The sequence below is a fragment of the Ictidomys tridecemlineatus genome, chromosome 6 (assembly GCF_052094955.1).
Source record: "Ictidomys tridecemlineatus isolate mIctTri1 chromosome 6, mIctTri1.hap1, whole genome shotgun sequence".
Lineage (NCBI taxonomy): Eukaryota > Metazoa > Chordata > Mammalia > Rodentia > Sciuridae > Ictidomys > Ictidomys tridecemlineatus.
In genome coordinates this window covers 107,185,328-107,196,895 of record NC_135482.1, presented here as the reverse complement: position 1 = coordinate 107,196,895, position 11,568 = coordinate 107,185,328, and the positions used below count along the sequence as shown (strand labels likewise).

The window sequence follows — 11,568 nt, the reverse complement described above, 5'->3', positions numbered from 1 at the left end:
TCAACCTGGGGAAGGGCTCCCATTCACTTTTCCTTCCCATAAGCCAATAGGGACCGAGTTGCCATTCATCTTTCAGTAGGTAGGAGGAGGACCAGAGAACAACACAGCATAGAGAAACAAGTGTTTATTCAAATGGAGAAGTAGCTAAGTCATGGCCTCCCTTGAGCCTAGGTCTGCAATTACAGAAGCAGCAGGAAAGACAGGGAAAGAGGTAGAGGTCGTAGAGCAAGACAGTGAAGGAGAGGCAGTCCTTTAGGAGTTTTAAGACCAGGCACTATGACAAATATGCTAATCAAGCCTTCCTTTCTTTTGAAACATCCCCAGACATTTGCAACCCATAAAATATAACTAATCAAAGTACTCAACCTTATGGGCTGGACATTCCTATACTAACTCCCCTTCCTTATATTGAATTATTCCATTTTCTGTCTTTCCATACTCATCTGAACAGAATCAGAAGGGTAGGTGCCCAAAGAGCAAGTGCCAGAAGGGCCAGGGACCCAGGCTGGAAAAGCATGGCAGTCTAGCTGTGGGAGATAATGAGTCCCAGAAGTGAAGTAAGAGATGCAGGGTTAAGGGCAGTTGGGTGGGGTTGGGGGCCAGTGAGGACAGGAGTTGACTGCAGCCTTTGAGTTCCATGGTCTGGGTTAATTCCTCATTCTTCTTAGTTGCCTTTCTGCAACACTAACTTGGTTTCGTTCTTTTTAGGATGGGGATGAGAGAGAACAGGGAAGCCCAGAGTCATAGGGCCTTTAGTGGAAACTTCCTGAAACAGGGCAGCTACTGAAAAGCAGAGAGGAAGGCAGCCAACTGAGAGAAATGGGACAGCAGGGGTCAGGATGGTGAGAAAAAGGACAGATACAGTAGTCCTCAGCTACCCAGCCCAGATAATGCCCCCACGTCATACATGGCTCTTCCTCTAAGGCAAGGTATTTCCCTCTGGGACCAACTGGGACAGTGGTCACTGGCCAGGCTCTTGGTACAGAGGCAGGAAGGGCAGCTCTGAGAAGGGGGCTTTCAGTCGCAGCACTCCACGTTCCAGGTCAATGCAGCACTGTGGGGTATGGAGTCCATGATACGAGGTCACCTGTCTGCCAACCCAATCTTGTATTCCCCATTCCACTTCCCACAGCTTCCACCTGCTTTCTGCTGCTCCTTCTGCTTCCCATTTATCTGGACCCCAGTTCTCTTGACTTTTCCCTCAGAGCCTGACCTTCACTTCCACTCTGTGCTTTCTGCCTCTTTCTATACTTTGGATCAGGTCCCAAGTATGGTCACCTTACCTTGAGGGAGAGCAGAGTCTGCAGGCCCAGGCAGAATTCAGGACTGTCAACATCTGCAGAAACCATTGAAAAATGAGAGGCTGCATTATGGTCACTGCTGCGCCCTCTCGGCACTCCCTCCTTCCCTGCCCACCCCAATAGCAGGTCTGAGAATACTGGCACAAAGCTCAGGACAGTCAGAGCATCCTTGGGGACTGGCATGCCCGGAAGAGAAAGGTAGGAGAGGTGACAAAAGGCTGTTGGCAAAGGGAGAACTTACCCACCACCTGGGCTGAGCATGCCACCTTCTCCTGCCCTAGCTGGAGCTCCAGCTGCTCCACCTGGGTTGGCCCAGGTGCCAGGTCCCCACCTGGGGCTTTTAGAACCCGCTTCCCTAACCTGTGGTTAGGAAACAAGTGTTATGGCCACCATGGACTCCACACTCTTACTCCCAACCCCATTAATCGGCTATTACTGATTTATTCTCTTTCAATCCCTGATACCACATGGAGTCTATATCCTTGTATTCCCTGCCTGAGCCTCCAACCCACTTTTTGGGGTGTTAGGAATGTGACTCAGTAGTACAATACTTGCCTAGCATGTTTGAGATCCTGGGTTCAATTCCCAGCACCACAAAAAAGAAAAAAAAGTATTTAAATAAATATGTACTTGCTGGACTTGGGGTGTAGCTTAGTGGTAGAGTGCTTTCTTAGCATGTGTAAGATTTCTAGGTTCAATCCCCAGCACTGCCAAAAACTTAATAACAGCTCTATTGAGATAGTATTCATGTATCATAAAATTCATTCTTTGCATGTGTGCACACACATGCTGAGGGTTGAACCAAGGACCTCACACATGCTAGGCAAGCGCTCTACCTCTGCGCTAAATCCCATTCCTTTTTATTTTATTTTATTTTATTTTAAAGTTGAGACAGAATCTCCCTAAGTTGCCCAGGCTGACCTTCATCTTGCAATCCTCCTGCCTCAGCCTCCTGAGTAGCTGGAATTACAGGCATATACCTCTTTGCACCTAACTAAAATTCACTCTTTTAAAGTATATAGTTTTGGGTTTTGTTTTTTGTAGTGCTGGGATCAAATCTCACTGTCTGTTAGTCAAGGCTCTTCCATTGAGCCATGAGCCAGCCCCAGTTCAGTGGTTTTTAGTATATTCACAGAGTTGTGCAACTATCACTAGCTTATTTGAGGATATTTTCATCACTCCAAAAAGAAACCCCATCCCCATTCATTCATGTGGACCACACTCTTACCCTAGGCGGCTGAGACATCCAGTGGAGATCTGATTGTGTTGGGTTCCTGTGTTCACAGCCACTCTAAGCAGCTGGTCCTGGCACTAAAAAAGAAGAATTTGGGTGGATCAGTGAGTTTCTCGGGAAGAAGGATTGGAGTTGGGTTGCTGGGTGCAGTGGTACATGCCTCTAATCCCAGCAGCTCAGGAGGCTGAGGCAGGAGGATCGTTGAGTTCAAAGCCAGTCTCAGCAATTTAGCAAGGCTCTAAGCAATTCAGTGAGACCATGTCTCTAAATAAAATATAAAAAGGGGTTGGGGATGTTGCTCAGTGGTTAAGCATCCCTAGGTTCAATCCCTGGACTTAAAAAAATAATGATTGAGGTTAAGGCTTCAGCTTTCCCAGCACTTTAATGGTTCTCTTAAAAATGAACATAGGGAATGAACTGAGTCTTCAAAAGGAAATTTTAGGGGAGTTATAATTGAAGCAAAACTGACTCTCAGGTAAAGAAATCAGAAAAGAAGCAGAGCCACACAGTGAGTCCATAAGTTGGGAATGATTTGGCCAGAAATGGTGATGTTTGCTTAGAGAAATTCTCGTGAGGTTGAGGCCTCCTGGTTAGGAATAGAGGAGGGATGAGACTGGAATCCCTTATTAGGAAACTTAGATGTGAGTAACCAAGAGGTTCACCACTGCAAATAATGGAAGACAAGTTTGCTTTCTTTGGGATATTTACAGACATTTGGCTATACACTTTGATACACACACACACACACACACACAGTTTTCTCATTCAAAATATTTATTAAGCATCTACAATGCAGAAGATATGCTGCTGGAAAGTACATCAGTGAATACTGTTCTTCAGGAATGTAAAGGAAGTAAAATATAACTCTGGTACAAAGGTGTTTTTGGTTTGAGGGTTTTGTTTTGTTTTTGAAACACTGGGGATGGAACTCAGGACCTTGTGCATTACCATTGAGCTACACCCACAGCCTTGTAGAAAGTTCTAAAGTCTGTGAGAAGATTGAGTCAAGTGCCTTTTAGAGGTTGAGAGGGAGGAAAGCTATTTCCTACTTGGGGCATCAATAAATCTCTCAAGTAGGAGATAACATCTGAGCTGGGCCTTAAAGGACTGCAGAACTTGGACAGAGTGATTGGAGAACAGGAAGAGAGCTCTCTGGGCAGAAGAGCAGAAGAACATTTGTTGGGAACAATTCAATGGTGGGTGTTTCAGTGGCTCTAGAGATGCCAGGGTCTTCACCTTGGAACATAGGCACTTTTCCTGGGAGACTGCATTTCCCATACATGCATGCACCCTTCAGATATGTAGAGCAGTTGAAGAGGACTTAAGTATTCACATGTAAATATTACAATTTCAGGAGAGAAATGATATCGGGGTGATAACAGATGGAACTTCGGGAGAAAAGATGGGTTGAAACAGAGAAAAAAGAAGAAGGAGAACTTGTTTTAGGTCCAGGATAGGGGAGGAGAAGTGCCCATTTACCCTCCCTGTCCCTTTCCCTGCTGCTCAGGGAGGTTTGTTAAGATCAGTGCCCCAGAAGGCCTCTCACCTTGCAGTTGACCAGAAGAGCTGGAATCTCTGTCCCACTGGTCTTCCTCTTGCTGTCCTGGCCACGAACCAGGGCCTGCACTAAGGGAGACTCCCCCTGAAGCCGACTCTGATTCCCCTCCATCAGACGTCTTTGGATCACGCTGTGCGGCTGCTGGCTCCATGACAAAATGAGACAGGCAGACAGGTGTAAGCCCAAGTATCTAGGCCACTCAGTTCCCCTATTTTACATACCCTAGAGTGCTCACCCATACCAGACCCACATCTCAGACAACGACAGAGCAGGACTAGGGCTACAACTGGGTGATAGAACATTAGCCTAATGAGTGAGGCCCTGGGTTTAATCCTCAGTACTGCCAAAATAAAAAGAAAGAAAGAAAAGGAAAGGAGCCAACCAAAGACTCCATCAGCCAGATGTTTATAGCAAAATGAAACCCAGGATCAGATCATGCCTTTGTTTTGGGACCCCATTAGGTTTTTCAGCAATGAGGAAATGGAAAGAGGAAAATGACCCATTCTAGGTTAGATTGACCTATTGGCTAAAGGGACATTCCAGGAATTACTGTTAGGCTTGGAGGAACTTGGGTCTTAAGTGTACCCTTTTGTGGGGGTGGGGGAGAGGACTAATTTTGTCTTTTTTTTTTTCTTTCTGTCCTCTTCCCAAAATGGGCTGCAGATCCCAGATGGTGTGATGGAAAGAAGCAATGAAGTCTTCAGAACTGGGATGCTAGTATTCACCCTTGCTAGTATTTTCCCTCATCCACTAACACCTTCACCCTGTCCAGTCACTTCCTAGATTCTACCAGTTTGCCCTCCTGTCTGTAGGGTCCGGCACTGCTTTCTGTTACTACTTTCCTCAGCCTCCCCATGGCTCATCTAAGTCACTGGGCCTCAGTTCACAAGCACCTGCCTCTGGCACTGTGGCCTTCCCAATACACCAGCTCTAGGCTTCCAGACTGACTTATCAAAAACCCTGCCACCCAAAGTGTGGTCCCCAAAGCAGCAGCTTTAAAAAGAATATAGAAGCCTGCTTAAAATGCAGAAATCTCAGACCTAGTCAATCAAAGTCTGGCTTTTGGGGTTTTATCTTTTTGCAGTGCTGGGGATCAAACCCAGGACCTCACATATGCCAGGCAAATGCTCTACCACTGAACCACACTCCCAATCCCAGAACCTCACTTTAACAAAACCCAGGTGAGTTGTGTATCCATTCAAGGTGATGACCCAGATCACCTGGCTGCTGTCTGAATTTTCCACTTCACCTCCATACCTTCACTCCTGCTCACTCCTTCTCCCTGAAACCCTGCTTCCTCATTCTTCCCTAGGCCAAACTGGTGCCTGACTCAACATGCTGGATTCAGAAGAATGGTTCTTATTTTGCACCTGAGATTCCATGTGTACTCTGTAATTAGCGCAGGATCGACCTCCTCCAGGGTACCCTCTCTGGACTCTTCCTGATCCTCCCCCTGCTCGTATTTCCCTTGGTTATGTTTCTCATAGATGTTATTTCTGGATTTCACTCCCCCACTACCCTGGAGAGCCTTTGAGGTCAGGTCTGTTTCTCATGTTTGTATACCAGGGCTTTACTCAACATCCAGTAGGTACTCAGTAAGCGCTTGCTGAAGAATGACTGCTCTCCCAGGCTCCACATGCTCCTCCACCTGCCCTCTCTCTTTGGGGGCCTGGGATTGTTTTTATACTCTTGGCCTCATGGGGCTCTAGAGGTTGCCTCCCAGCAGCAAGCTGCCAGCTCTGGAAAAAGTGCACTGAGCTCTGAACCAGCTGAAAAAAAAGGGGGGAGGGAAGTTCAGCAGTTCCCATCTTACATTTCCCACGATGGCTCCAGGCTCCAGGCCTCTCCCACATTGTGCAGTTTGATCCCTAGCTATCCCAGGGAGAGAGACAGTGGGACTTCCCAACCAATTGCATCTTCACTCCCAAAGCCATAAGAGGTAATGCTAGAAGGCTAGAAGTCAACTCAGGAGGTACCAAGGCAAAGGGCAGAAATGAGAAGCCCAGAAGCTGGAATCACCACTCTAAAATAGCAACGTTAATAGGGCATCTTCTCCACCACATAGATGTAGGATGGTCCCCAACAGAGGCAGAGTCCTAGCCCCCAGGAGATAAGAACCTGCTTCCCTATTCCATCCCTTTTCTCAGATGTGCTCACTGTGTTTGCAAGGAGGACCAACCCTGGCTGTTCTCTGAACTCAAAGTTCAGTTAATCTGATCACTTTTCCTCAGTGGGGGCTGCTACAATGGAGCTAGGGCATTGCCTGACCTCTGGGCTGTGTCCCAGGAGGGGGAAATTCAAGCTGGGAGAATAGGGAAAGGTAGGGCTAGGTCAGGAAAGGCAGTGAAGGCTGCATTTGCTCCCAGCTTCCCAAGAAGAGGTTGTTTACTTCAACAAAATATAATTCTATATCTTCTGGACCCTCCCTCTCTCAGGCTTACTTTATCTCTCAGGCTAAGTGGAATAGTAGCTGGAGGAATAATAATCACATTTCTCTACTGCTATTAGTGAGGCACACTCCTAAGAGCTTAATATGTATTGGCTCATATAACTCACAGCACCCTAGGAGATAGGTGCTCATAAATTTCTCATTTTTTTTTTCTAGTAATGGGGACTGAATCCAGGGGTGCTGTGTACTGGTGAACTGCATTCCCATCCCTTTTCATTTTCTTTTGAGATAGGGTCTTGATAAATTGCTCAGGTTGGCCTCAAACTTATGATCCTCCTACCTCAGCCTCTGGAGTCACTGGATTACCTGATGTTCTCATTTAACAGGTGAAGAAACTAAGGCACAGAGACATAAAATAACTTGTCCAAATTAGTAAGTGGCAAAGCCAGGATTGGATCACAAGCAAGGTGACTCCAAAGTCCATGCACTTAATCATCACTTCTCAGAGGATGACTGGATATACAGTTGGCCCAGGATTCCCTCACCTCCTCATTATTAACTCCCCTGTTCCATTCCCTGTGGGGGCCAAAGTTACTAGAGGGGGAGAGGACCTGGTAGGGCCATTTCACACTCATGGGGACCAAGAAGCCATATGAAACCCTGATGCCCTAAAAGTGTGGAGGCCCTTGATGTTATGATTCTGAATGGGAAAGGTAAATGAATGTGCAGGTATGAAGAAGTCTGTTTTGGGGAGAACAGGGAAGTCACCACCCTAAAATGGTAAGTCCTCTAGGCTTCCTGGCCTTGAATGACTGACTGCTCCACAGGATTCCTGGGTCCCCTAAGCCTCTACCCCTAAACAGCATAGCTCCCCATCACCCCCCAAGATAAGCAAGCCTTGGGCTATTGGGTGGCAAGATAGGGGCAGCTGAGCAATGACAGTGGGCCCCACAGGGCTGCCAAGTCACAGGAACAGCCCCAGCAGAGAGCCTGGGAATGGTCAGAGTGAAGCCCCTCACTCAGCAAGGGAGAGGGAACCTGAAGGTTGAGGATCTACACTTTCTGGTCCTCCCAACCACCCTCCTCAGGATGTGGGGAAGTGGAGAGAAAGGGACTGGGACTTCCTTGGCCATGGGGTGGGGAGAGGGCCGCCTCACCAAATCCTTGGAGGTGCCGAGCCTCTTGAGGCTGTCCAGGGGGAGCAGGTCAGCGGAGTCCTTGTGGAGGAATTGAGTGGCCTGTTTGAGCCGTCGCTGCTGGCCCAGGTGGGCTCGGTCCCGCAGCTCTGCTTCCTGTCCCTTCCTCCTGGTGTCTCCCTCATCTCTCCTGGCCTCCTGCTGGGAGCTCATGGCCCCCCTCTGGGTGAGCCAGGCAAGGGCTTCGGGAGGGGGCCTCCCTGTGTCCTCTCTGCTCCTGTGTCTCCCTGCAGCTTCTTGCCTATCTTCTGCCTGGACTGCAGCTCCCCTTCTGACAGGAGGGTCTCAGCAGGAAGAAAAGAAGAAATAAATAAATAATGGGCAGGAGCAGCCACGTCAGACACCAATTTCCAGAGATTGCGATAGAGGGAGTGAGGCTCCGGCTGGAAAAACCCAACCCCAGAGGAGAGGGAGGGCTGGCAGGGCCTGCAGCTGGCAGGTTCTGCAGAGTATCCAGTGTATTCTGGGGTCCTGGTCGGAGTGGGCGGTGAAGGGGGGTGTGACGATGCTGTAAACTGCCAGGGTGCGCGTGTCATTGTGTAGGGGCGGCAGCCTGTGAGCTCTGCGTGTGGGGGCAGGCAGGCATGTCTGTATGCGCCCTAGACCTGGCTCTGCTCTGCATCCCTCCCAGGCTCCCGACCATCCGACCATCCGCTCCCAGCTATTGCTTCCTCCTGGAATTTTCTGCAGCCAGGGTTGGGGGAAAGCATGAAAGTGCACTTCCCCACTCCTTCCCCTGACCACCAGGGGCCTTACCTTGCTGGACTTCTCCCTTTCAGCGTAGCAGATGTCAGTCTTTAGCTAATTTACTCCGGAGTTTGGATTTCACACTGATGTGGTCTCTGTCCTTCCCCCTAAATTGTAAGGAAAACAGGAACATTCTAGCATGCAAGCCTTTGAGATCTTTCTTCTTAGGGGCTGAAGAAATCCCTGTGATATGCTGGTGAAGAATGCCAAGGAATATTCTGAAGCTAGTCTGTATCCTTAACTGGGTTGTCTGTGTCTTTACCAATAACTCATCTTAGTCTCTTCCTTTCATTATTTTTTTGACTTAACAGTTATAGAATTTTTAAAAAACATACTCAGACAAGAGGATTGCTTGAGCCCAGAAGTTCAGAGTCAGCCTAGCAAAATATTAAGAGCTTGTCTCTAAATAAAATTAAAAGTCATGGGCTGGGGTTATGGCTCAGTAGTAGAGCACTCACCTAGCATGTTTGAGGTGCTGGATTCCATCTTCAGCACCATGTAAAAATAAAAAAATAAAATAAAGGTATTAAAAAAAGTGATGTACAAGGTCTTGGGTTCAAACCCCAGTACCAAAAAGAGAGAGAAATAAAGCAAAACAGAAAACCAATTATTAACAAGGAATAACTACTACATTGATTTCTAATAATGAGACACTGAGGATGAAATTTCCAGGAACATTACTCAGGAAAATTAAACCATTCTGAATAATTAGGAATAGAAGTGGAAGTTTTTCTTTCTGAAAGAAAAAAAAAACTTGGAAAATGTCTTCCTTCTCTCATCTTGTGGTTCACAAAAATCTTGAAGCAAATGAATCTAAATTTAGAAATTCTGAGAGGAAAAACTCAAAGTGTGAAATATAGCTCCTTCACTACATTTATTCTCCTTTGAATGAAGTTTTCCTTTTATTCACCAAAAAAATATCTGGGTTGAGGGTCTAGCTCAGTGGTAGAGCACTAACCTAGCCTGCATGAGGCCCTGGCTTCCATTCCCATCACTGTGGGTAGGGAGGACTTTTCAGAAAATATTTATTATCTAGAGCAATATTTATTATCTAGAGCCAGAGCAAGGCACAGAGTAAGGTCTTGGCTGTCGTGAAATTCACATTCTGATGAGGAAGCCAGAGAACAAGCAAGTAAATTGATAATGTCAGGTAGTAATACATGCTGAAGAAAAAGCAAGGTGAGAGCACAGAGAACCGTGGAGGAGCAGTGATAGGAGTGGCTCTTTAGAGGAGATGACATTATGCAAAGACCATCATGGAGCCAGCATAGTGGTGGTGGTGGCCTGTAATCGCGGCTATTCAGAAGGCTGAGGCAAGAGGATCACATGTTCAAGGCCAGCATGGACAATTTAGTGAGACCCTGTCTCAAAATTTAAAAAAATAATAATTTTTTTAAAAAAATGACTAGGATGTAGGTCAGCAGTAAAGCACCCCTGTATTCGGTCCCCAGAAACACACACACACACACACACACACACACACACACACACACACACACAATGCTGGAGAAGGCTGCATAGTTACCTGGAGGCAGGACACTCCAGACAGAAAGAGGAGTGCAAGTTATACAGACCATAACTTGCAGATGGGGAGAGTACTTAGTCCCCACACGCCCACTGAACACAGGGACAGATGGGCACTCACCATCCTCTGTGTCTGGCCTGGCCCTCCGGTGACCAGTCACTTATACCAGAAGAAGACTGACTAGGGTATAAAGCTTCCCTGGTGCTGTGAGACAGCACGGCTACCTGTCCATGCTTGTCTTCACTGTCCTCCACACCCTTTTTTTTTAATATTTATTTTTTAGTTGTAGTTGGACACAATGCCTTTATTTCACTTATTTATTTTTATGTGGTGCTGAGAATCGAACCTAGGACACGCACATGCAAGGCGATCTCTCTACTGCTGAGCCACAACCCCAGCCCTTCCATACACTCTTCCCGCTGGATCTGTCAGAACTGCAGGAGACCGGGGTCCCTCTGCAAAACAGTGAACATGGAGTGCTGTTGAGTGTGTTCCAAGCTCAGTGAGTGCTGTGAATCCAGGTGTTTTGAGGGACAATGAAGGCTGAAAAGGCACCAGCCTCATAGGCCCTCAGGCTTGAAGTTCTTCTAGAAAACTTTGGATAAAACCAGACTATAACTTTTATTTTCCATTGAGTGTCAAATAGTTATTACTGATTATACTTTGTGTGTGTGTGTGTGTGTGTGTGTGTGTGTGTACACGCATGCTCGGTGCTGGAGATGGAACCCAGGGCCTCATGAATACTAAGCATGCACTGGGTCACTGCCCCAATTGATGATTCTAGACTAGTGCTGTCCCATACAGTCATTGAGCACTTGAAACTGAGATGTTATCTAAGTATCAAATACATACTGGATTTTTAAAGCAATACTAAAAACAATGTTAAACATTATTTTTAGGTAGATTACATTATTGTACATGGGTAATATTTTGTATCTATTGGGTTAAATAAAATACATTGTAAAATTAATTTCACTTGTTTGCTTTTAATGCAGCAACCAAAAATTTTTACTTTTTTATTTTTTATTGCAATACTGGGGTTCTAGAACCCAGGGCCTTAAACATGTACTGCTGACCCTTACCTCCAGCCCCGGCAACTTAAAATTATTAATTTCAAAAAACTTATATATATATATATATATATATATATATATATATATATATGTTTCCATTTAATTTTTATTGGACAAACACTGTCTTAAATAGATTTCACAAGTGCTTGCAAGACCCTGGGTTTAATCCCCAGCATCACAAAACAAAAACAAAAATATATGTTTAGCCAGGCAAATTGACCTGTGCCTGTAATCTCCTTACTCAGGAGACTGAGGATCACAAATTCAAGGCCAGCCTAGACAACTTAGTGAGGCTCTGTATCAAAATGAAAAATAAGAAGGGCCTGGGGGTATAGCTCAGTGGTAGAGCACCCCGAGTTCTATCTCCAGTAACACAAAAACAAAACAAAACAACATATGTCTATAGGTCTGGGAATGTAGCTGGTGGTAGAGTGCTTGCCTTGCCTAGCATGTGTGAGGCCCGGAGTTGGATCTCCAGCACTACCAAAATAAAATATGATGAATTTCACAGCTTGTTTCCTCTAACCTGTTATAATTTATTCCAG

At 46.2% G+C, this 11,568-nt stretch overlaps 1 protein-coding gene across 2 annotated transcripts; it reads right to left on the bottom strand.

Moving 5' to 3' along the window:
• Positions 1–109: 109 nt before the first annotated feature.
• Positions 110–8,621, bottom strand: Nrip2 (nuclear receptor interacting protein 2). Of its 2 annotated transcripts, none has more exons than XM_021732192.3 (7): positions 8,435–8,621; positions 7,640–7,962; positions 4,082–4,238; positions 2,530–2,612; positions 1,543–1,661; positions 1,284–1,336; positions 110–1,054 (listed from the first exon to the last, which is right to left on the bottom strand). In XM_021732192.3, exons 2-7 carry the CDS (start codon positions 7,801–7,803, stop codon positions 962–964), a joined length of 669 nt encoding a protein of 222 aa, XP_021587867.1. In that variant the 5' UTR covers positions 7,804–7,962; positions 8,435–8,621; the 3' UTR covers positions 110–961. The 2 variants fall into 2 exon arrangements, with proteins under 2 accessions (XP_021587867.1, XP_013217721.1); XM_013362267.4 differs by having other exon boundaries at positions 4,082–4,234; positions 8,435–8,612.
• Between the last annotated feature and the right edge of the window lie 2,947 nt (positions 8,622–11,568).